The 26,200-nt window shown below is 44.2% G+C and overlaps 1 protein-coding gene across 3 annotated transcripts in view; it reads left to right on the top strand.

Annotated features, from left to right (window-relative positions):
• The window catches only part of PIR (pirin), an 89,168-nt gene that overhangs the window by 58,573 nt on the left and 4,395 nt on the right, over nucleotides 1-26,200 (top strand). For all 3 annotated transcript variants that reach the window (XM_089324801.1, XM_089324800.1, XM_002719917.6), the window contains exons 7-8: nucleotides 9,623-9,667; nucleotides 18,804-18,886. In XM_089324801.1, coding sequence (XP_089180927.1) covers nucleotides 9,623-9,667; nucleotides 18,804-18,886 — 128 coding nt within the window. The remainder of the gene's footprint in view (nucleotides 1-9,622; nucleotides 9,668-18,803; nucleotides 18,887-26,200) is intronic.

The raw sequence follows: 26,200 nt of genomic DNA, 5'->3' as shown, positions 1-26,200 counted from the left end.
ATTGGTTATCAATAGGCCACAGAACACGCGGCTCCAAATCTTAGTGCCCAGAACAATGGGTGTTGTCTCAGCATGCCTCAGAGCTTAGCTGTCCCCTCTGGCTCAGGACCCGCACAAGGCTGCAGTCAGGATGTCCTCTGGGGCTCAGTTGAGAAGGATGTACTTTGCAAGCTCGTACTCGTGGGGTTGTTGCTAGAGTTGGCTCTTGGTTCCTTGCCACGTGGGCCTCTCTATAGGGCAGCTCACAACGTGGCCGCTGGCTCCAGCAGAGCAAGTGAGAAAGCATAGACAATGAGAGGCATGGAATCCAGAGTCCTTAGGTAACTCAATCTCGAAAGTGACATCCCCTAACCTTTGCTGTAGTCTCCTGGTTGGAAGCAAGTGTCCGGGCACAGCCCACAGAGAGAGAGGAGATGGCATGGGGCAACTCCAAGAGGCAAAAGTCATGGGGACACCTCCGAGTCTGCTGCCACACTTAGGATCTTGGTTCACAGTGCCACGCGGTTTTCCAGGTGTGACTCAGCTATGAGCAGTGATTCTACCCTCCCCCTCCCGCTCTGTCTCATTTGTGATTAAAAAACGAGATGTGAGTAAGCCTGCAGAGACGCGTGGTGAGTTTTCCTAAGGGTTCCTGCCTGATAGCTTGGCAGAGAGTTGTTCTCTACTTTCAGGGAGAATGTCACAAACCTGAAGGATTTGTAGAGAATTTTAGATTTGGGGGTGTTTTCATGGAGAAAGCAACAGCTAATTTTGTTCACTGTATGAAACACATGATTTACTTCATGGATAAAAATTTAAAAATAAATGAGGAAATAGGCCGGCGCCGCGGCTCACTAGGCTAATCCTCCGCCTAGCGGCGCCGGCACACCGGGTTCTAGTCCCGGTCGGGGCGCCGGATTCTGTCCCGGTTGCCCCTCTTCCAGGCCAGCTCTCTGCTGTGGCCAGGGAGTGCAGTGGAGGATGGCCCAGGTGCTTGGCCCCTGCACCCCATGGGAGACCAGGAGAAGCACCTGCTCCTGCCATCGGATCAGCGCGGTGCGCCAGCTGCGGTGGCCATTGGAGGGTGAACCAACGGCAAAGGAAGACCTTTCTCTCTGTCTCTCTCTCACTGTCCACTCTGCCTGTAAAAATAAATAATTAATAAATAAATGAGGAAAAATAACTCGGGTAGTTTTTTGCAAAGCCCTCTACTCACCAATAGCATGTTAAAATACTCAGTCACGGGGCTGGCGTTATGGCATAGTGGGTAAAGCTGCTGACTGTGATGCCAACATCCTATATGGGTGCCGATTTGAGGCGCGAGTACTCCACTTCCAATCCAGCTCCCTGCTAATGCACCTGAGAAAGCAGCAGAAGATGGTCCAAGTGCTTGGGCTCCTGCACCCACATGGGAGATCTGGAAGAAACTCTTGGCTCCTGGATTTGGCCTGGCACAGCCCCAGCCATTGCAGCGATTTGGGGAGTGAACTAGTGGATGGAAGATCTGTCTGTAACTCTGCCTTTCAAATGAAATAAAAATAAATCTTAAAAAAAAGCATCATTTCTAGAAAAATATATTTTTCAAGAAACATGCCTGGTCCCAGATTTCCCAGTAGGTGATATGCTGATGTTTAAACCTATACTTCCTGCCTATAATTATATGTGTTCATTTTGGTTTTTGTTTTATAGTTTGTTAGTTGATTTGTTCACCAGGGCTCAAGAAAGTCCATTTTATTATTTATTTATTTAGAAATAAGAGATATTTTCTGTCTGTTGGTTTACTGCCCAAATGCTTGCAACAACCAGAGCTGGGCCAGGCTGAAGCCAGGAGCCCAGAGTTCACTCCAGGTCTCCCATGTGGGAAGTAGGGACCCACATACTCCAGCCATCACCTGCTGCCTCCCAGGGCGTGCATTAGCAGAAAGCTGGAATCAGAAGCAGAACCAGGACACAAACCCAGACACTCTGGTATGAAATGCAGGCATTTCAAGTGGTTTGTTAACCACTGCACCAAACACCCTCGTTTTAAAGCCCATTTAAAATGTGCTGTTGCTCTGTATTTCCACTGTTCCCCAGGAGGGGTTTGCTGGATTGAATTAAATATGAAGGGAGAGCACACAGAGGACAATATTCCTGGAGAAGTGTAAGACCAGGTTGAGAAGCATCTACTTGTCAGGATGAGGAGTTCAGGCTTGTCCTGGGAGAACAGGGAGCCTGGAGGGTTTCAAGTGGGGCTTCTAGAGATGTCCAGTTCACTGTGTGTAGAAAATGGATTGGAGGTAACCAGTTAGGGGTCACTGCTTTCTCCTGTACAGTTTTATTTGAAAAGAAAGGATCTTTCCTTTCTTATCTTTAAGAAATAAATATGGCAACATATATGTCCATTAGTTTCATCCTTTGTGTGCTTGTGAATTAAAAAATAAAAATATTGAAGATGAATGAAAGTTCTCGAAATCTTGGAGGGAAAGATATTAGTAAACAATTCATTCTAATGATGAGGAAATATACAGGAAATCCGAACTGAGGGACATTTTGTGAAATAACTAGTCTGTACATTTCATGGAAGAAAAACACTGAGGAACTGCTTGAGATGAAGGAAGATTAGATAGGACAGCTAATGGTAGTGTGGGATTCTGGCTTAGAAATTTGTTTTTCTTTTTTCCATAAAAGGGATTACCCCAACAGTTGACAGTTAATACAATTTGAAAATCTGTATATAGAGAATAGAATAGTATCAGTGTTAATTTCATAGTTTTTATAAGTACACTATGCTTTTGTAGGGAAATATCCCTATTTTTAGGAACTATAGACTGAAAATTATTTCAAGATAGAGGGTGTTATGTGTGCAAGTTACTCTCAAGTATTTCAAAAAAAGAATGACATTTTTATGGCAGGATAACATGTTAGCTTTTCAGGAATCTGAGTGATCGTGTATAGTCATTCTCAATAGTAGTTTTACTGTGTGTCTGAAATTATTTCAAAATAAAAACTACAAAATAATGTGGTGGAATGGAGGCAGGTGTAGGGAGGACCAAGCAATTTTGCCTTCTGCCCCAAGAAGCCAGGCGTGGCTCCATGGTGCGGCAATTGCTGTGTGCAGGCACTTCTGGGGTCGGGGAGGCTCTTAGGAATCAGGGGTGCTTCAGGGCTTGGCAGCCAGGATGACCGAGAGTTTGGGGCAAGTGCATTCCCTCTTCTGTCCTGTGTGTCTCTCTCCTTTCCCCAGAGCTGACCTCTCTTAGAGATGTGGTACGTCACGAGGTCCTGTTTGTCTGCTTTCTCCCTACATACATGCAGAAGGAGTAGTTGGAAGCTCATTGGAATAATGAAGCCTAAGAGTGAGGTAGAAGGAATATGATCTGGGTCAAAGCAAGAAATGTAGGCTGAGAAAGGCTGTCACTAGGGACATTTGCAAGAATTGAGAACCTCCCTGGAAATTCAAGCAAATGCCACAGAAAATGATTTACATATTTAAAAGTGTGGGGAGCAACTCGGACTAGACTGTTACTGGAATTAAGACTTATTCTATGCATCTGCTCTCCCACAATATGGCGCTGGGAGAGGAGAAAACAGCTTCTACGCAGCTGCCTCTTGCCAACTTGAGTGATGACCTGCAGGAGCTGATACTGCTCCTGATTGGAGGAGAGCAGCGTACTCGGCGTGTGGGCAGCCGAGTTGGGATTGGCGGAAGAGGACTATAAAGGAGGAGAGAGACAACATGCACCAGGAACATCTATCTGAAGGAACACCTGTGCAGCCCCTGAGAGAGCCGGTCGGCGGTGTGCCGCTCCCCCGCGGAAGTGGGGAAAGTGGCAGGGGGAACCGCCCTTCCACGGAGGTGGAAGGGACAGTAGCCAACCCGGGAAGAACCAGCAGCAAACCCGGGGAGGGCCGAGCAGACAAAAGAACAGCGCGGGGTCCTGTGTTGTTCCTCCACGAAGACGGGGAGCGACAAAAAGAAACATTTTACATGTTTTGTATTTGGCTAGAAGTGATCTGACTTCACTTTGTTACTGACTTAACTCTCCTCAAGGGGCCAGAAGGAAAAATGCAGTCTCCATCCCAGCTGTTATTTACCATTGCCCAAGGGAAGGGAAGAGCCTCCCAGCTGACAGTAGCTTGGAGACCACACTTGCAGAAGAAAAGCAAATGGGGGTGTGACCTCTGACGGAGCAGTGAGCGTTTGGGAATGGCACAGTTCCTGGTGCAGGGCCTGAAAAAGGGAGGAGAAGTAGAAGAAGAAAAAGATGCAAGGCCCTGAAACTTTTACACAGAGCTCTTTGCTGATGTAATCCTGCTCTTAGGAGAGAGGGAACTCTGATAAAATGTGGTTGTTGTTGAACATGTAATAAACATTCACACAATGTGGCACTGTTTCCCTTGTGGTAGCCTTAAGAAATGATACTTAGTGAAAATTAAACAAGGTTTAAAGCAAGCAGTGCATATGCATATGCCCTGTGAACTGTGTTGTTAACTGCCAGAGATGGACTCTGTCCTAATAGAAGACTTCTGCAAAGAGCACAAATAAGTGGATGCACTTAATAAGTACACTTGGCCATTCCTAGGAGCAAAAGTTTGGTCCTTCTGGATCATGTAGAAAAGATAAAAATGGAAAGAAAACAGACCTAGGCAAGTATGTGTGGACCAAGCTTCTGGTGGGAGGGTGAGGAGGAAGCAAAGAAGATGGAGGAGAAAGAGATTAGAACAATCAAAGTGGTCCCAAATTTAAAAAAAAGTTGATCAATTGAGAGCTTTGACATTTTGTCAAATGCATAAACAATTTTAATAGCTTTAACCCATGAAGAGGGGATTGGTTATATAAATTATGACAGGTCCTTACGATGGAATGCTATGCACTCTTTCCCAAGACTGAGTTACTTCTCTATGTTTTGACATAGAAAATTGTCCAAAGTTGAACACTGAGTTTGTTTTAGTTTCTTTTTTTTTAAAGATTTATTTATTTTACTTGAAAGTCAGAGTTACACAGAGAAAGGAGAGGCAGAGAGAGGCAGAGAGAGAGAGAGAAGGGGGTCTTGCATCCACTGGTTCACTCCCCAAGTGACTGCAATGGCTGGAGCTGCGCCAATCCGAACCCACGAGCCAGGAGCTTCTTCTGGGTCTCCCACATGGGTGCAGGGGCCAAGGACTTGGGCCATTTTCTGCTGCTTTCCCAGGCCATAGCAGAGAGCTGGATCGGAAGTAGAGCAGCTGGGACTTGAACCAGCGCCCATATGGGATGCCGGCACTGCAGGCAGAGGCTTTACCTACTATGCCACAGCGCCGGCCCCTGTTCTAGTTTCTAAGCAAATAATATATAGCACATAAAAGGAAGAAACCATGAAAGCACAAATACCAAATTGCTAACAGTGTTTATGTCAAGGTCGGTATGAATATTATAGATTTTGTTTCCATGCTCCACACATTCGCATCCTTAAAATATTTTAATATTTACCTGTCCTGGGTCCGGCGCCGTGGCTCACTTGGTTAATCCTCCGCCTGCGGTGCCAGCATCCCATATGGGCACCGGACTCTGTCCCAGTTGCTCCTTTTCCAGTCCAGCTCTCTGCTGTGGCCCAGGAGTGCAGTGGAGGATGGCCCCAGTGCTTGGGCGACTGCACCCACATGGGAGACCAGGAGGAGGCACCTGACTCCTGGCTTCGGATCAGCGCAGCGGGCTGGCCATAGCGGCCATCTTGGGGGGTGAACCAACGAAAGGAAGACCTTTCTCTCTGTCTCTCTCTCTTACTGTCTATAACTCTACCTGTCAAATAAAAAAAAAATTACCTGTCCTTTTGATAATAAAGAAAATGATCATTTGTGCTTTGAAAAGGTTCTTCAACAATTTTCAATGGCAAAACTTTTTAAAAGCAGAGAAGAAAGGGGGTTTATTGTGGAGTGTGATTGTAAGTCAGGCTGAATAGGCATAGGAGCACTGAGCAGCCGCTGGACCCGCCTGGCTGTGCCTTAGTTGTCTGGGTAGCTCCCCCAGCAGTGGGTGCCCACGGCAGATACTCAGTGAATGATGGTAGACCCGAGCTCTAAGGATGAAGTGTGTGGGTTAATAACAGAGACAAAGAGTGAGCGAATCGTGAGTGCATAGCATTACTTACAGATGGCTTCAACTTACTCTGTCTTGTAAGATCTCAGAGAGGGAGAACTGTGAAATGGAAAGATGAAGAAACACCATCTGGCATCCACCCAAGTGTGTGTGTTTCCCCATCCTTCACGTTTCTTAACGAGACTCAATTTGTGCTGGGTTTTTATCAATTATAGATGTTCTCTGTAGAGATGCTGCTCTCTTATGTTTCAGTCCATCCGTCGTCACAGCCGTATCATTGTCCTGTGTTTCTTCTTCCTCGCTCCCTCTGCCCCAGACTCCAGCCTCAGTCAGCCCTGTCCTTCCAGCGTTGAGCTCTGCCCTGCATTCCCTTTCCAGGCTTCCTTTTCCACTGAGGGCACAGGGGGGAATCCTAACTGTTTTGAGCTCGCCATTTCTAGGTTCCTGTCTGTCAGGGGAAGCACAGCATGTCTTTCAGGCCATGGGTCCATTCCATGACTATCTGTGAAATTAAGTGCAGGTACTGGGAGTGCGAATGGTGGGTTGTTGCTGCTTCTGATCTCCTGGGCCTGTGGCTCCTGGTGGTAAGCTGGCCAATGTTCTGTACCCTCTTCACAGAAACATGTACACACCTGAAAAGTTGTGTGGACAATTCCAGGGAATTCGCAGGCCATGTGAAACCCACTCATATTTCAAAGATTATACATCCCTGGAGCTGCTCTATCTTAGGACAGATTGAAAGACATGCGTTCACTGGAAGCTAGAATGGAATTATGTACAATAAGCACTATATTCATATTTGATACTACCTGGAGACACAACAAACTGAAGATGAAGCCTGACTGGAAAGTTGAAGTTAACAGCATGATGTCGGAACAGAAAGGAACAGTTTGTTTTGTTAACACAACATCTGGCATATAGATAGACAGCCAAGGGAAGAGTTGTTCATTGTCTGCTCTGGGTGGATCTTAAACATTTGGGGCCAAGTCATTCAGGTTTAGGGATGGGTCTGAGTGTGTGTGTATGTGTGTGTGTGTGTGTGTGTGTGAGAGAGAGAGAGAGAGAGAGAAAATGAGTGTGTGTGAGTGTGAATTTTTTTTGTTTGTTTTTATAGTAATTGTTTTGTTTATTGAAAAATGGCATACAATTTTGAGAAAAAGATCATTTTACTGAATAAACTTCTAAATTAAATTATTTCAGATTTATCACTAAGGATAAGGTACACAATCTTTGCACTTCTGCCTTCTCCTACCTAAAAAAAATAGATATCATTTGTTATATTTTAAGAATATAAATTGAATATTATTTCTTTTTTTTTTATCGTACATACTGATTTACTTTTTTTTTTAATTTCCAAAGTACGATTTATGGATTACAATGGCTTCCCCCACATACCGTCCCTCCCACCCACTACCCTCCCCTTTCCCACTCCCTCTCCCCTTCCATTCACATCAAGATTCATTTTCGATTATCTTAATATACAGAAGATCAGCTTAGTATACATTAAGTAAGGATTTCAACAGTTTGCTCCCACACAGAAACATAAAGTGAAAAATAATAGATGATTTTTTTTAAATGATGATGAAATCAGATCAGACCTATTGTCATGTTTAATCCCAGTGAGAGTCAAGTTGGGAGTTGATAATTTCTTTTTTTTTTTTTTTTTACAGAGGATCAGTTTAGTATACATTAAGTAAAGATTTCAACAGTTTGCACCCACATAGAAACACAAAGTGAAATATATTGTTTGAGTACTCGTTATAGCATTAAATCTCAATACACAGCACATTAAGGACAGAGATCCTACATGAGGAGTAAGTGCACAGTGACTCCTGTTGTTGACTTTACCAATTGACACTCCTGTCTATGGCATCAGTAGTCTCCCTATGCTCCAGTCATGAGTTTCCAAGGCTATGGAAGCCCTCTGAGTTCTCAGATGCTTATCTTGTTTAGACAAGGTCATAGTCAAAGTGGAGGTTCTCTCCTCCCTTCTTCTTTGAAGACCTGTTCTTTCCACTGGGATCTCACTCGCAGAGATCTTTTGCCAGAGTGTCTTGGCTTTCCATGCCTGAAATACTCTCATGGGCTTTTCAGCCAGATCCGAATGCCTTTAGGGCTGATTCTGAGGCCAGAGTGCTATTTAGGACATCGAGTGTGAATTTTAAACAGCTCACAGAATTTAAAAACTGTGAGAGAGAGAGAGAGAGAGAGAGAGAGAGAGAGAGAGAGATCTTCATCTGCTGGTTCCCTACCCAACAGCCAGGGCTGGGCCAGGCTGAAACCAGGAGCCTGGAATTCCATCTGTGTGGGTGGCAGGGACCCAGGCACTTGGGCCATCTTCCACTGCCTTCCTAGGCACACTAGCAGGAAGCTGGATAGGAAGTGGAGTAGCCAGGACTCAAACCGGTGCTCCCATATGGGATACTGGCTTTGAAAGTAGCAGCTTAACCTTCCGTGCCACAGTACTGACCCCTGGGGTTGCAGATTTTAAATCTTTTTTTTTTTCCTGAAGCACCTTTCAAAAACAGATTTATTGTACAGACTATTTCAAAGCAGAATGGAGAACTTTCTTAAGTGATGAAAATGTCCTCTATTTTGAGAGGGATGTGGAAGACAGGGATGATCAGAGAAGCAAAGTTCATGCATTTGTGGACAGACATGTGGATGAGAACGTGATCAAGATGACTAAAACTTCAATGGAAGATTTGAGTGGTGGATAAGAATGTTCACATGAGTTTTTTTCAACTTTTTACGTATCTTAAAAGTGTTCATAATAAAATGTTGGAAAAACTCATTTGAACTCTGCAGGTAAGACCTCTTTGTTAATAATACCTCCCCCTCTTAAAAAAAAAAAAGGCTCCAGAACTGAGAGATGCATTAAACACAGAACAGAACAATACCTGCTCATTCGCTCCCTAACTGGGTCTTCTGAATAGATGAACGTTAGCATCAGTGCAGGCAGATAAGGAGGGCCCAGGCCCAGGGCTGCTTTTCTTGCCCTCCATAGACTCATCCTTCACTCTCTTCCCATCCCAGCAACTAAATACACACAAATGCATTCAGTGCACCCTCTGCTGCAGCACTGTAGTGCTGGGTGGCCTTAAATCCTAAAATATATATCTAGGGGCTGGCGCTGTGGCATAGTGGGTAAAGCTGCCGCCTGCAGTGCCGGCATCCCATATGGGCGCTGGTTCGAGTCCTGGCTGCTCCACTTCCCATCCAGCTCTCTGCTATGGCCTGGGAAAGCAGTAGAAGATGGCCCAAGTCCTTGGGCCCCTGCACCCATGTGGATGACCCAGAAAAAGTTCCTGGCTCCTGTCTTCAGATTGGCCTAGCTATGGGCATTGCAGCCAATTGGGGAGTGAACCAGCAGATGGAAGACCTCTCTCTCTCTCTCTCTGCCTCTCCTTCTTTCTCTATGTAACTCTGCCTTTTAAATAAATAAATAAATCTTTAAATATGTATATATGTAAAAGAAAATCAAGGATTTCATCTCCAATTTTGCTTTTTATCTATGTGATAGATCTCGTTGTTCTTTTTCATGTCATGGGCACTGACATTTTAATGTTGCTGGTCCCTTTGCAGGGTGGACAAGCTTCATCTACACCATATCTGGAGATGTGTATATTGGTAAGTTATGGGTATGTTACTTTGGGTTCAATCGCAATTTTATTTTTAATGCTGAGTGTGGAGAAAAAGTGGATTGAAACCATTTTATATAACTGAATACTATTCCTTCATTCCTCTCATAACAACACTCTCCATGCCAGTACAGGTACACCCAGGGCAGGGTGCCTCTCAGCTTCCAGAATGTCCTGTAAGGGAGGAGCGTATGAACACCAGAACTTGCTGGCAGGTTGGCAACTGGCATCCTGATAAGAGCATGGTGCCACACTGGGCTGCAAGGGGAGCAGGATGGTGTCTGTCCCCTGGCAGGTGGAAGGAAGTGCAGTTGTAGTCCCAGGTGCCTCTGAGAGATTGCAAAGTTGCCTCTCTTCTCTTCTGAAGGTTGTGTATGTGTTGCTTATTGAGGCTCATCAAAAAGGAGTGTTTGAGACTCAACCGGCTCTTTTTTAAAAAATATTTATTTATTTATTTGAAAGTCAGTTACATAGAGAGAGAGGGAGAGGTCTTCATCTGCTGGTTCACTCCCCAATTGGCTGCAACAGCTGGAGCTGGGCCTATCTGAAGTCAGGAGCCAGGAGCTTCTTCCAAGCAGGTGCAGGGGCCCAAGGACTTGGGCCATCTTCCACTGCTTTCCCAGGCCATAGCAGAGAGCTGGATCAGAAGTGAAGCAGCTGGGACTAGAACGGGTGCCCATATGAGATGCTGGCACTGCAGGCGGTGACTTTACCTGCTATGCCACAGTGCGGCCCCTCAACCAATCTTGATGTGATTGATGAGGAATGTGAGATCTAAAGAAAGTTACATAAGTTTCCAGGCTTGTGTGTTGGTAGACCTGGCAGTAGAACCTCCTCAACCCCACTGTCCATACTGTCCCTTGTACTCTTCGTCCTCATGTTTGTCTTTTCAAGTCTAAATCCCTTATCTCAGCAGCAGAAGCACCAAGGGATGGAGGGGTAGAGGAAACCTCCCAGGGGTTCCTGGAAACAGCTCTGTGGGATTGACAGAAAATGGCTGTGGAGATGCTGTGGTGCCTCACCCACATCCCCGGGGCCCTGCTTCCTCAGTGCCCACCCACCAGCTGCCAGCAGCCAGCAGCCAGCATCCGCGTTGCTTAGCCAGAAGGCTTTCCTTGCCACCTGGGAGGGCTGCTCTGCCACTGAGGACAGGCTGCAAGTGCAGGAAAATGCACTCTTCTGGGTGCTCTCTGACCTCGCAGGTGGGGCGCTGTGAGGCTCGTGTGAGAGACCCTTTGCTAGAGTTTCCCAGTGGCCTTGTGCTGGAACCAGCCACAGGGGGTTCTGCTTGATGACACCCACTTCGCTGTCAGCCTCCCCTTTCCTAACTCTCCCACCTTCTGGACTGTTGTTTCCTGGGATCACGTTCCAAATAAACCCTTACACCGGAATCCGCACCCTCACTAGTGCTTCTGGGAAAGCCTGAAGGGGGAGAACCGGCCTCCTCTTTGCCTCTCCTCATCCTCTTGGACAGTGACCGGTGGTGTGGATGGAGCAGGGACATCCCAAGATGCGGGCCAAGAATCCCCATTGCTGAGACAGGTGCTTCCTGCTCTCCACCCTCCCCTCCCGCAGGCATGCCAGCAGCGAATTACCTGGTGCCCTAAAACGCCCACCTCCCGAAGCAGCACACTTGCAGCTACAGACAGCTAGCTTCTTGGTAACACCTGCTCAGGGCTGGAAGGCCACACCCAGAGATAGTTAAGCCATCCTTATATTCTCCAAAAAGGGCATCCGATTGCTTGAGCTTATTCTTCCAGAATGAATAACAGTGTTTGGAACTTATTCCTAATGTGATATAAACAGGCTTAGTTCCCTTTTCACTGAGCAGCATCTGTTTGTTTTAGCATTCAAGAAAGTGTGGGGAAATAAAACAACCAGCAGTAGCATCATGAGTCCATGTGCACCCATTAGCCTATAGTAGCCGAAGAGATGAAGCATCATTTCTGTTTATGATCTTCTGAAAATCCTGAGAAACACATAGTACTTTATAAAAATAGAAAACATGTTTATGGAAGTAGCAACCCTGATTGATGATTTCAAGAGCAACAAAAATAATCTGCACACATGGAAAGTAATAAAGTACACGGATTCTTTGGTGCTAAGGATGCTAGAAATGTTGGCCTGGATGAGAAAAAGCATGGGGAAGCAAACTGTAAAGGGTGCGATCACAAGTAACTCAGGTTTTCATCTCTGGGCCACAGTCTCAGTTGCGACCGCTCCACCCTGCTTGTGTAGCACAAAAGCCCTTCCCCGCGGTCCATAATAGGCCGCCTGTTCCAACACAACTTTATTCAGAGCCACTGAAGCAGGAGTGGCATGTGCTTTTCATGTCATGAAATGCCATTTCCACCCCCCCCCCGCCCCGCCCTGCCCAAACACCTAAAAAGGCAAAAAACCTTTCTAAGCCTGTGGGCTCCAGGACAACACACATTGTTGATTCTGGTTTTAAATGACATTGTTTAGGGGCTGACTCTGTGGTGTAGCAGGTAAAGCTGCCACCTGCAGTGCTGGCGTCCCATATGGACGCCGGTTCTAGCCCCAGCTGCTCTACTTCCAATCCAGCTCTCTGCTGTGGCCTGGGAAAGCAGTGGTAGATGGCCCAAGTCCTTGGGCCCCTGCACTCATGTGGGAGACTAAGAAGAAGCTTCTGGCTTTGGATTGGCACAGCTCTGGCCCTTGTGGCCAACTGGGGAGTGAGTGAACCAGCATGTGAAATACCTCTCTCTCTCTCTCTGCCTCTGCCTCTCTGTAACTCTGCCTTTCAAATAAATAAATAAATTTTAAAAATAAATAAATAAATAAATGACATTGTTTAAATGTACAGTGCAGAGCATGAAAGGAGAAAAATTAACAAGTGATCTTCAAAACCTGTTTTAATGGCTGGCAACAGCCTTGCTTCCTCACAGACCCTTGATGTGAGAAGGTAACAAGTAGAAAGCTCTACAGTTCTCAGGCCAAGAATGAGCCACGCCTCTACTTGTTTTTCTTCAGGTCAGGCAGGATTTTGCTGAGTCATCTCTCCTGCTGGCCTGATTCCCCCTCATGACTGTGGGCCACGGGTGCAAAACATCTGGCAAGAGATAGGGTTCAGTCTGTAGCCTCAGAGTGGGACACATCTGTCCAGATGACACTGGACCTTGGGGAGAATCCAGCTCACAAATTGGTCTCCTAGGACCCTGCTTTGACCAATGAGTGGCCAAATGACCTCATTTGAATTTTATCTCCTTCCCTTCCTCCACCCCAGCCCCTAGTAAGGATGTTAATGAGCAAAACAAAAGTGCAAGAACAAATCAGAGAAAAAGAAATGGCAAAACAGAAATAAGCGGTTGAAATACACTGACTTTTTTTTTAACTTTTATTTAATGAATATAGATTTCCAAAGTACAGCTTATGGATTACAATGGCTTCCCCCCCATTACGTCCCTCCTACCCGCAACCCTCCCCTTTCCCACTCCCTCTCCCCTTCCATTCACATCAAGATTCATTTTCATTTCTCTTTATATACAGGAGATCAGTTTAGCATACATTAAGTAAAGATTTCAACAGTTTGCTCCCACACAGAAACATAAAGTGAAAAATACTGTTTGAGTACTAGTTATAGCATTAAATCTCAATGTACAGCACACTAAGGACAAAGATCCTACATGAGGAGTAAGTGCACAGTGACTCCTGTTGTTGACTTAACAAATTGACACTCTTGTTTATGGCATCAGTAATCAACCTAGGATCTTGTCATGAGCTGCCAAGGCTATGGAAGCCCCCTGAGTTCACTGACTGATAATTTTTAGACAAGGCCATGGTCAAAGTGGAAGTTCTTTCCTCCCTTCAGAGAAAGGTACCTCCTTTGATGACACTGACTTTTAAATAAATCTTCAGAGAGAAATCAGTGAATGCCTCCTGACTACTCCCTCAGAGTGGTCTCGCTTATAAAACTGGGATGGCAGCAGCCAGTAAGCAAGTAATTGTGTTTTTCAAAACATTAAGCACCTCTGTTCTGTTGAGGTAAATGTTATAAATATGAATATGTACACTTGATGTATTGAGCTAGAAAAAATAGGCTGCAATTTGGGTTGAAAAAGTAATCTGGAGGAGCTGGTGCTGTGGTGTAGCGGGTTAAGCTGCCACCTGCAGTGCCGGCATCCCATATGGGCGCTGGTTCGAGTCCTGGCTGCTCCGCTTCCCATCCAGCTCTGTGATAATGCACCTGGAAAAGCAGCTGAAGATGGCCCAAGTCCTTGAGCTCTTGCACTCTCATGGGAGACCCAGAAGAAGCTCCTGACTCCTGGCTTCAGACTGGCCCAGTTCCAGCATTGCAGCCATTTGGAGAGTGAACCAGCAGGTGGAAGATTCTCCCTCTCTCTCTCTCTCTGCTTCTGCCATTCCCTTTCTGTAACTCTACCTTTCAAGTAAAATAAAAAGATCTTAAAAAAAAAAAAAGAGAGAACGTAATCTGGAAAGATTGCATGAAAAAGAAATAAAAATATCTTAAAAAAAAGAGAACGTAATTTGGAAAGATTGCATAAAAAAGAATTTTAGAAGGGCTATTAAAATATTAATTGATAGAGGAAATATCTAAAACGTGGACATTGGTAGATTTAGTTTCAGTACAGACAAGTGGACACTTAAACATTAGAAAACTATGGACATCAAAGCAGTTGTCAAAGTTAGGCATTTTAAGGTATAAGGTACATATAATGAAATCATGTCCTCTAACGAAGGCATTAACAGAGCTAAAATAAGAATAGAATTAGTACTTTTTTATTAAAAAGAAAATATTCATTTGAAGTTCATTTTTTTTTTATTTGACAAGTAGAGTTATAGGCAGTGAGAGAGAGAGAGACAGAGAGAAAGGTCTTCCTTCTGTTGGTTCACCCCCCCAAGATGGTTGCCATCTCACTCCCAAGATGGCTGCCATCTCAACCCCCAAAATGGCCGCTATGGCCAGCACGCTACGCCGATCCGAAGGCAGGAGCCAGGTGCTTCCTCCTGGTCTCCCATGCGGGTGCAGGGCCCAAGCACCTGGACCATCCTTCACTGCTCTCCCGGGCCACAGCAGAGAGCTGGACTGGAAGAGGAGCAGCCAGGACTAGAACCGGCGCCCATATGGGATACTGGTGCTGCAGGCAGAGGATTAACCAAGTGAGCCATGGCTCCGGCCCCTGAAGTTCATTTGAAAGTATTCATTTTATGCTTTTGAGGATCTCATTAATGTTTGATACTTTTTGCAAATGGAGAGCCTTTGATGCTGACTATTGAATAGTAGCTTTCAAAACTCTACAGGTTGGAGGGGAGGGGTACTTTGTCATAGGTTGCTAGGTCAAGATGTCATCAGTTGGCTGGGTCCAGGTTCTTGTTGCTGATGCAAGAAAAGAGTTCAATGGTGAGACATAGGTTAAGGTCAGCAGAGGAATAAGGTTTATTTGCATGCAAAGTGAAAGTACATGCTTGAAAGGGGGTGTGGAATGCTTAAAAGTGAACTGAACTCAATGATTTTTAGGGTCATCCTTTTATGTGATCTGGAGTCATGGAGGGTGGTGTTTGGGGCATGATTTAATTGAATATTCTAGGGGGTGTGGTTTAGGGTGAGGTTTGAGTACTGCCCATTTCCTTGCACTCTTGTAAATCTTGAAGTGTCATGGCATCAGGCACATGATGGGAGCAGGAATGTCAGCCATAGCAATTTTATTGTAATGATATAATAATTAGCAAAAAGTCGTCATGGGGATGCAGTCAGCAGCCATGTTGGTTATTTTGGGTCAGTGCCAGGTCTGAGCAGCAGTTGCATGGAAGCTATGGTTTTCCACTGCATAGAAAGGGGAGAAGGGGAGGGGCAGAGCAGGCAGGGCTGCAGGGCTGCAGGGCTGGTAACCTCAGCTCCTCCTTGCTAACTGCCTCCTCGTCCATATCACTTTGACAGCAGTCGCACTGGGGGAAAATGTCCTTTGAGCACCCTCAGTTAGAATCTGTGCAGCATGTGGTGAAAAGAAAAATCAAAAGAGCATAAACTTCACCAGGTCAGAAAAGCAGTAGTTCCCACAGACACTAGTACTGCATCTCTCGCCAGCAGCTGTGATGAAAATGACATGACACATAAATGCAGAGATCTGAAAGGTAAAAGAGTTTACGTCCTGTGTCCTTGAAACTTGGAATGGCCTTTCAGTTTGAAGGCCCATCCCCTAGAGGGATCCAGGGCAATATACTGTTGGTGCTTAGAAAATGTATTTGGAAACCTAAAAATATTTATCTGCAGTCACTGAAATGACAGCTAACTGGTTTTTGAAGGTAGTAAAATGTTTCAATCTTATTTTTAAAAGCAACTATTCATGCTTAGTTTGTGCTCAACCTTTTGCTTCTGGCACTGGGTGAATTTTGAGAAGTTTGACATGGTTCCTGTGAGACAGGAAGACAGACGGAGTGGTTGGGGCACCTGGGGCTTACAGAAATGGCCTACAGATATGGGTTTGCTTCTTCTTGCTCTGAAGACAAACAGACCTCCCGCCTGGACCAGGCTCCTAACAGGTTGGGGGCCAAGGCTGACCTACATTGACCTACAGCTCCTTATACACTCATTGGGATATATTAGCACACGAAATGACATACCTGCCTGCTGCCATGACAGGACACAATGAACCATATGAGGAGTGAACTCTCCGCCTTCTTCCCTGAAAAACCATCAATATCCCTCCCGTTTATTAGAATGCACCTGTCCCTTCATTAAGCAATCCATATAATGTTAAACAGCCCTCAGAGAAGGGGCCACTGCTCTCCGCATGAGCCCACACTCTGACGCTCTGACGGGGGAGTGTGTGTACTTTTGCTTTCTCTGTCAAATGCCTGCTGCCTGCTCTATGCCATTGTGCAACTCCTTCAGTGCTGCCTGGAGACACTTGTGAACATGCCGGAAGCCCTCTTAACTAAACTGCACCGGTCCCGCAGGCTGCATTGAGCAGTGCCACGCGTTCTTTGAAGAATGCCTGGAGGGAGGTGGCCAGCTCCTCCTGCCAACCTGCCCATTGCTGCTCGTGCCAGCGGAGTTGTAGAGACTTCAGGGCAGCTGGGTTTGTTCTCAATCTGCTTGTGCCAATTGCACCAATAATTTCAATTATGTATTTCAATTAAAAATATGTAAAAGTAATGGAGTAAGCCTTGGGAAAGCATCAAGTAAGAGGCTTCAGCTATATGTGTAAAATAGATTCTATCAGCATCTATGATGGAAGTCCTAGGTTGTGTGAGACACAGGGGAAGTGGGGCAGCAATTCTTAGAATAGGAAGAAGAAAAGACGGCATACGCACAACAGTTGCACAGCAGTGAATCCTACACCGAAGACGCGGCACTAACTTTAAGTGTGTTTCAAAGGAGTTTGCCCTTTTATAACTGTTCAGGCAAAAAAGTATTGCAGTCAAATTGTTTTCAGTTAAATTTCCCTTAATGGCACTACTAGATGTAGCATTCTTGGCAAAGACTCTCAATGGAAACCCTTTATGATCTGATGTGGCCATATTTATAACTGAAAGTAGTCAGAAACAACACGATGCATTTCCTTGGTGACTTTTCTTAAGTTCAGGAGATAACCTGATGAATGAACTCTCGTAGCGAGGACCTGGACATGAAGACACAATCAGTCTTTGCTTTCTGTGACCGCCCTTTAAACATTTCACTTGATAATACAGAAGCTAAGGAACACTTACACCTGGCAATGTGCAAGGGAAAAGGGCAGAAATTATACGCCATATGAAGTTCGTATTCGAGCCTTTGCAAAAACGGAAGCATTTGTTTCTAAATTGGAAGTTCCTCGCAGACCAGTAAGCACTGCAGTGAAGCACTGTCCTCATAGGCGGTGTGGAGAAGTAGCCGCCCAGCATTGCTTGTGAGCGCTGTCTCTTAATCGGCTCGCTCCGTTAAAACCTACTGAAGGGGCTTGCAAACTGTTTTGGTCTATGTATCGTGAAACACCCTACATGACAAAATTAGGGGCCAGGAGTGGCCCCACATGGGGAATGAGTGTAATATATGAATTAGTTGCAGATAAAGACACAGCTCATTGCTCCCAGGGGATTCTGGTAAAGCACACTTAATAAAATGCTGCTCCTTGTCGCAGTTGAAACTATTATCCAACTCTAAATGAGCTGCTTCTTCCCCTCCGGACCTCTCTTTTATTGCCATATCCCTTCATTAGTGGAGAAGCAGCGGAGTTCTAGCATTCACATCCATGACATTTGTTGACCTAAATCTTTTGATAGAGAAGCACTCTTGAGTGTTATGCTTGGGCTGGCTCTCAGCAACTTACAGGAGCTGATGTGCACCTGTTCCCTGACCTCACATTAGTACTTGAAATTGGCCCTAGTGGGAGCATTTATACTGTGGAAATTGGCATACTCTACAAACCAGGTTTGCCCCCACCCCAATCCCTGAAAGCCACTAGTTAAACACTAGTCAGCATTTCTTAATCTGGGTTGTGCTATCAACTTGTCCCATATCTTGAAATCCCCCACCCCAGAATACTGTTTTTAGATTTAGGAAAGTTGCAAAGATGTTCAAAGAATACAGTTATGATATATGTGCTTTTCTAACGGCATTTGAAATAATATCATCTAGCAGCAGTTCTCTGAGTTCTTAGCAGAGATCATAAACCATATTTTCAGATACCCACAACAGTTAATATGATGTAAAAGTATTTGTGATTTTTTTTATTATAGACAAAGTCATGAGTCCAGCTAATTTTACTGGTTTGTTGATTACATTCATGATCAAAGGAAAAGCTACATTTCAGTTAGGTGTTAGTGAAACTAAACGTGTGACTTACTTTCCATCTAAGTCTACCCATGCCCTGGATTCTAGCTACAGACTCATTGTTAGCATATTGACTCTAGGTTAAGAAATCCATTAGACTCCTGTTTCTTGTCTGCAAGTATCAGAATGAGCCCTGCTGTCTCATGTAGGTTATCTCCAAAGTGAAGGTGACACAGACTTCTCTAGGAAATATAATTATATATCCTATTATTTCTGAAATTGAAATGAATATTACGGTGCTGTATAGTTAACCAAATAGGATATAACCATGTAACTACATGATACATGCCCTGTGATGAGTGTTAAAGGTACTGGGTCATCCTTCTTGCAGGGCCTGATGATGCACAACAAAAGGTAGAACCTCATCACACAGCAGTGCTGGGGCAAGGGGACCATGTCCAGGTAGAGAACAAGGTCAGTATGAACAACATTTACTTCTCTTAAATTGTTTTACATTTTTCTAAATATATTTTAATAAATGAATCACTAATAATCACTATTCTACATTCAACTTGACTTTTTAAATCTCAGCTACTCTGCTTAGATCCTTGCTTCCTGCTGATGCACCTGGGAGGCAGCAGATGATGACCCAAGTGCTTGGGTCCCTGCCACCCACGTGGGAATCCCAGATGCAGTTCTGGGCTCTTGGCTTCAGCTTGGGCCAGCCTGGCTGTAGCAGCCATTTGGGGAGTGGACAGAAGATCTCACTTTCCTTCCATTGCTCTGCCTTTCAAATAACTCTTTTTTAAAAAAAAAATCCACATTTAATAAATCTTTAATTTTCTTAACTTGTTCTGTCTACATCTTTCCAGGAAAATGCCTAAATCTCCTATATAGCTGGAAATTGTTTTTCTTCCTTGTGGAAGAAATGAAGCTACAAGTTTATGAACTCCTTTGATTAATTTCTGCTATTTCTGTTGGTTTTTTAGAAGTTTCATCTACATTGATTTCTCATCTTCAGGAGTCATCTAAAGTCCCTCTTGTTTGCCCCCAGAAATTTGAATCTGCAGGCAACACATCTTCCTTGTCTCCTAATTTCTTTCTTGAACCAATTGGTTTGTTTTTAGCACACGTGAACATGGATCAGCCCTCTGTACGTGTAAACATAGCACACATGCTCACACAGAGCCTTCCGGAAATCATCGCCATTTTGAATGGAGGGGAGCATATGATGCATTTCATAGCCCTTTTGTGATGAATGCCTGCTTTTAAAGTAAAGTTTCTGATATTTTATGAGGCTTGGCAGAATTTTTTTGCAGGGTTTCAAGTTTGTTTGGAACTTCTACACAAAAGTTCCTGAACAGTCAGAGTTTGAAGATAGGGATGGAGAGGCAGCCTGACTCAGCCCTGCCCCTGAGCTTGCAGTCACAGGATCTTTGGTCAGTCTCCTGGCAGCTGTAGTCATCTGCCAGGAAGTACTGGGAAGTAAACAGAAGAAAAATCTCATGAGCACCAGAAAAACAAGCCTGTCTTGGGGTCTCTGCCCTCTACTGTTAGGTTGAACCATATAAAACTGTCGTGTTTGACCTACAAAACCGGCAATTTCATGTATTTCAACCCAATACAGAAAAGAGGTGTGAAAACTACACACAAAGGCCAGAGCCTATTGATAACAGATTAGTTTGTAATATTATCTGGTTTAACTTATTTTTGACAATCCCAGTTCTTCCTGTAATAGAACAGAGAGTGCATTGTGGATAATAAGGATTTGGAACTGAAACGGAACACCAGACAGAAGGGATGAGGGGAGCCACAAGGACAGCAGACCACTGGGAGAGAAGAGAAGTGCCTGAAAGCATCCATTCATTGGCAAGCTGTGCTCCTGGCTCCAGGGGCATCACTCTGTTATGTGAAGTTCTGTCACTGTTGTTGTTTATAACCATGGTCTAACCCATAAAAACCTTAAGAAAGGTTTCTATGAAAAATTGATTTTTTTTTAAAAAAAATGACCATTTCAAAAGGGCATGTGTCACTTAGATCCACGGGATAGAAGAAAATCCCCCTTAGATGACAAGAGAGATTGGGAGAATTGGAATCTTGGCTTTGCCACTTGTTAGCTATGTGAGCTTAGATACATTATAAACTTCTCCAAGCTTGTTTCTTTGTCTACAAAATCAAATCATGATGCTAACTGCATGGGATTATTACAAAAAATATTTAAGATTTTGTATATTAAAGATCTATTTCAGACCTAGCATGGGGTCACAAAATGGTACCTGTTAGTACAAATTCAAACCTGTTTTCATAAATAAAGTTTTATTGGATCACAGCCACACTCAAACATGTCCATATTGTCTATGGCTTCTTTCACACCATAAAGATAGAAATGAGTGGTTGTGACAGACTAGATGCCCATCAAAGCTTGAGAGACTGTGGCCTTTCATAGAAAATGTTTGACGATGCCTGGTTTAGTACATTGTAGGTGCTAGATAATGGTAGCTCCTAATTTAACAGATAGCCATGCAACATGTATGTTACTTGATGAGGCTTCATACCTTAGGCCTCAAGGCTTGGGGAACATAACAATTTCTGCAGCTAGAAAAGGCCTAAGGTACCATTGTTCATCAATACTATATTGATTCAATAGGTTATACTCTATTGAAATTAGCCTTGAGACTGGCACTGTGGCATAGCGGGTAAAGCCACCTCCTGTAGTGCTGGCATCTCATATGGGTGCCGGTTCGAGTCCCAGCTGCTCCACTTCTTTTTTTTTTTTTTTCAAAGATTTTATTTTTTTGAAAGACAGAGTTACAGAAAGAAGTAGAGACAGAGAGAGAGGTCTTCCATCTGCTGGTTCACTCCCCAGATGGCTGCAACAGCTGGAGCTGAGCTGATCTGAAGGCAGGAGCCAGGAGCTTCTTCTGGGTCACCCACATGGGTGCAGGGGCCCAAGGACTTGGGCCATCTTCTACTGCTTTTCCAGGCCATAGCAGAGAGCTGGATTGGAAGAGGAGCAGCTGGGACTAGAACCGGTGCCCATATAGGATGCCAGCGCTTCAGGCCAGGGCCATAACCCATTGCGCCACAGCGCCGGCCCCTTCGGCTGCTCCACTTCCCATCCAGCTCTCTGCTGTGGCCTGGGAAAGCAGTAGAAGATGGCCCAAGTCCTTGGGCCCCTATACCTGTGTGGGAGACCTGGAGGAAGCTCCTGGCTCCTGGCTCCTGGTGTCGGATCGGCGCAGCTCCGGCCGTTTCAGATGGAAGACCTCTCTCTTTCTCTGCCTCTCCTTCTCTCTCTGTGTAACTCTGACTTTCAAATTAAAAAAAAAAAAAAAAAAGAAATTGCCTTAGGACTTGATAGAGAAGAACAATGCATCTTTCTAGGGCTGTCCCTAATCCCATTTGTACTGAATTATAGTCAAGAGAGAGGAGCTAGTTTATGCCCTGGTCTCCTCTGGCTCTGTTCTTCCTGAGCTTTCACTACTGCTCATTTCTGTGTCCTGCATCCTCACGCCCATCTTTCCGATCAGCCAGAAGAGCGGGCATTTTCCTCTGGGAGCGAAGAGGAGGGCAAGGGAGGGGCGACATCAAGTTCATGACTTCTCGTCTGCCCAGGTTTGCCTGCTCCGTCTGTGCATGCATTGACCCATCCAGGCCAGTATATGCCGGACCTCAGGGACTCCTGACTTCCTCACGCAGACGGCGAATTCCTTTCCATGACCATTATCTTGGAGTCTGCCATGGCAAGGGGCTTGCTTCATGCTAGTTTTAATAGTGTTTAAGTCAGACCCTTTGACTTCTTGGAGGAAGCCCAAACCGCAACAATGGCATCAAAGCAGACTTGACTTTTTCAGAGTTCCTTGGAGATTAGAATCAACCCCAGGATCCTCTGGACATCGGAACTATCAGAAAGAAATTAAGCTTTAGCATGACTTAATTTCACACAGTTGTCCTTACTAGACTTCATTATTTATACTGCTTGGGTCAGTGGGAAGATAAAATCAGTTATCTGGTCCTGGGCTGGTGCTAGTCAGCTTAGAACAGGTTCTGTCTTAAGGGCTAAGGCTCCCTGTGCTGCTTTGACCCACAGTTGATACTCTGGAATTCCTCCTGAGGATGGGTCCCCTGATGGCTCCATGATCAGGAGGGAATCAGTTTGCTGTGAAAGACTCCACCTCACCTTTAGACCTGTGTTCTTACTGGTGTCCTAGTGAGAAGGTCTGAAACCGCTGAGTTAGCAGATTCACCTGCTTTTACCAAGATAGACAACCACCTCCTCATTGGTTGTCATCAAAACATACTTGTGAATAACAGTGCTCTTTAACTTTTGCCATTCATGGGAAACCCATTAAAATGCTAAGTATTAACATGATTAAATCTAAGCATTGAAAGAAATAAAACACCATACTAAAGTTAGAGACAACTTTTTGCTTATTTATGGATTAAATCTCATGATAAAAGAAACCATTAATTTTTAAAAAGCTGAGCTTGGATAATGACTTTATCTTCCAATTGACCCAAGAAGTATAAATAATGAAGTCTAGCAAGAACAATTGTGTGAAATTAAGTCATGCTAAAGCTTAATTTCTTTCTGATAGTTTTTTCAAGTAATATATTACTATAATAAATGTTATTGAAGTAAAATCATTGTTGGGAGCAACTCGGACTATACTGTTACTGGAATTAAGACTTATTCTATACATCTGCTCTCCCACAATATGGCGCTGGGAGAGGAGCAAACAGCTTCTACCCAGCTGCCTCTCACCAACTTGACAAGCTGCAGGAGCTGCTCCTGATTGGAGGAGAGCAGCGTGCTCAGCGTGTGGGTAGCAGAGCACGGATTGGTGGAGAGGACTATATAGGAGGAGAGAGACGGCATGGTGGTGTGGGTTGGTTGGAGAGTGCGTTGGAGAGTTTGCGGGGAAGTTCGTTGCTTCGTTCTTATTTCTCTCTACTCATTCTTGCTTTGGGGGTTCACTGTTTACTTATTCTTACTTTACTATAGAAAAGACTTGTAAAAAAAGGGGAACAACAAGCGTCCGGTCTGGTGCGGCTCCTCCGCGTGCGGAGCAGCAAATCATGTCTTTAGATTCATTATCAGAGTCATATTGCCATCTCAAACTTTATATTCAAACTGATTAATATTCATAGTTTACATGTTATCAGTGTGTTACATGAATTATAGGACTTTCTTCTTAATACTTACCTTGACAATAATACTTACAGAATAATAAGAACAATTTCAAAAGTAAATTTTTAAGTAAACCCAGAATAGTCAGACTAAGCGGGAATTCTAAGAATATGCACCCAAGAAAAAGATAGGGTCTGAGCCCCCAAAGGTAGTGAGTTTTAGTAGTAGTAATCACGCGTTGATTTAGAGCCACAGAAGGAGCCATGTTTAAACAGGTCTCTGTTCTCTTTGTTTTTCCATGACTTTCTTCATTTGACACTCTAAGGACTTTTCAAGAAAACAGCAACTGGGACATTCAGCCACATCAGCACTCTACGAAACAGAAGGATTATCAGATTTTACCAAAGAAAGTCATTAAGAAAGGCACAAAGCATACCTGCTTTAGGTTAGGGAAGAAGGAGCCACTCAGAGGTTAAATTTGTAGAATAGTCATTAAAGGACATTTGGAACATTCTCCAGATTTCTCAAATGATGGAAAACCAAACTACTCAGCTCCCAGCAGTTTGATAATTTCTCTGTTCTGACAAAATACATGTGTCCTTTTGTCCTGCTGTCCAGATAATAATTTTATTTGAGTAGTACCAAAAGAAGCAAAGCTTTCTTATGAAAATTTTATCATTCCTAAATGTGTAAACCATAGAGAATGCTTGTCATTCATGAAAGATGAATTTTCTCAGTTGAGAAACATGCATTGTTTTTTAAATCTTTTTAAAAAAAAGTTTATTTATACTTGAAAGTCATAGTTACACAGAGAGGAGAGGCAGAGAGAGAGAAAGAAAAAAAGAGGTCTTCCATCCACTGGTTCACTCCTTAGATGGCCTCAATGGCCAGAGCTGTGCTGATCCGAAGACAGGAGCCAGGAGCTTCTTCCAGGTCTTCCAAGCGGGTGCAGGGGTCCAAGCACTTGGGCCATCTTCTACTGCTTTCCTAGGCCATAGCAGAGAGCTGGCCTGGAAGAGGAGCAGCCGGGACTCAAACCTGCATCCATATGGCACTACAGGAGGCGGCTTTACCTGCTATGCCACAGCGGCGGCCCTGAGAAACATGCATTCTGAGGTGTCAGCTCACACATGACATACGCCTTGCCTCTCTTCTCTCTTAACTCCTAGCCCTTGCCACTTTGCTTCCTGGTCCTAGAATTCAAGTATGTCTCCCTGCCTGCCAATAAAATAACATCTCAAAACACTGTTAAATCACTTCCTCTTTCACATTGACTCATAATTCTGATCATTGCTACTAGATCATTTATTTTTCAGAGATACTTTTCTGTCAAATGTTTCTTGTTACACATTGAAATTTCACCACTCCCAAACCCTAAATTTTTTGTGGTAACTGAGTTTGTTTTTGTCAAAATTTTATTCATTCAAACATCATTTTAGAAAAAAATCATTCAATTAGAAACTTTCCCTTTCGTGTGGACTTAGATTATATTGTATATATTTTAACTTCTTTGTAACCTTGGGTCGTCAGCATGTATATGAGTCATTGTTCTGAGCTCCAAAGTATGGTGATGTTTTCAGGTGTTGCTAGCTTTGCACTAAGTGGTCCTAGACTCCTGGACTGATTTGTAAACTCCTGTGCCTCTTTTTAAATATTTTTTTCATTTCCATCATTGGTATTAAATGTCAGCTTTTTGTATTATCATGCAGTAGTGCTTTCCTGCCTTCTAGCTTTGAATCTCTTATGGATTTCATAACCACAAGATCTAATTGAGGATCTATGCTAAAAGTGAAGCAGTTGGGCAGGTGGTTAGTCTGATGGTTAAGACGCTAGAGAAGATACCCCTGCCGCATACTGGACAGCCTTGGGATTCACTGCCTGCTCTGGCTCCAGACTCTGTCTACCTGCTAAGGTGGACCCTGGGAGGCAACAGCAGTGGCGCAAGTAATTGGATTCCTGCTAACCATGTGGAAGACCTGGATTGGGTCCCCAGCTCCTGGCTATGACCTGACCCAGTCCTGGCTATTGCTGATATGTTGGTATGTTTTTCCTCTAACCTCTCAATATGTGATTTCTTGATTTCCCTAAAAATGACAATCATACTATTTACTTATGTATTTATTTGAAAGGCAGAGAGAGAGTTGTCTTCTATCCACTGGTGCACTCCCCACTGACTACAACAGCCACGGCTGGACCAGGCCAAAGCCAGGAACCAGGAACTCCATCCTGGTCTCCCATGTGGGTGGCAGGGGCCCAAACACTTGGGCCATCTTCCATTGCTTCTCCAGGCACATTAGCAGGGAGTCATATTGGAAACAAAGTAGCTTGGACTTGAACTGGCACCCTGATATGGCATGCCGGTGTTACAAAGGACAGTTTACCCCCTGCACTACAAAACCTACTCCATATCCTAATTATTTAACCAATGCCTCATTATTAGAGAACTATTTTCAATTTTTGCTGTGATAAATAGTGCAACAATAAAGAAACTATGTGAAACATAGTATTCCCTTACACTGTATTCCTACAACTGGCATTACTGCATCAGGACGTCAGTTGTATTGGGAATTTTCAGTTTTATTGTCAAGCTGCTCTTTGAAACAATGCCTGCACCTCTTTAAAATCTCCCAAGTGATATATGAAAGTGTATCTTTCTC

This window comes from Oryctolagus cuniculus, chromosome X (genome assembly GCF_051225735.1).
Source record: "Oryctolagus cuniculus isolate XC-2025 breed Fujian yellow rabbit chromosome X, ASM5122573v1, whole genome shotgun sequence".
NCBI classification, from domain to species: domain Eukaryota; kingdom Metazoa; phylum Chordata; class Mammalia; order Lagomorpha; family Leporidae; genus Oryctolagus; species Oryctolagus cuniculus.
Note: the sequence above shows the minus strand (reverse complement) of the source record. Positions and strands in the feature narration are given on the sequence as shown.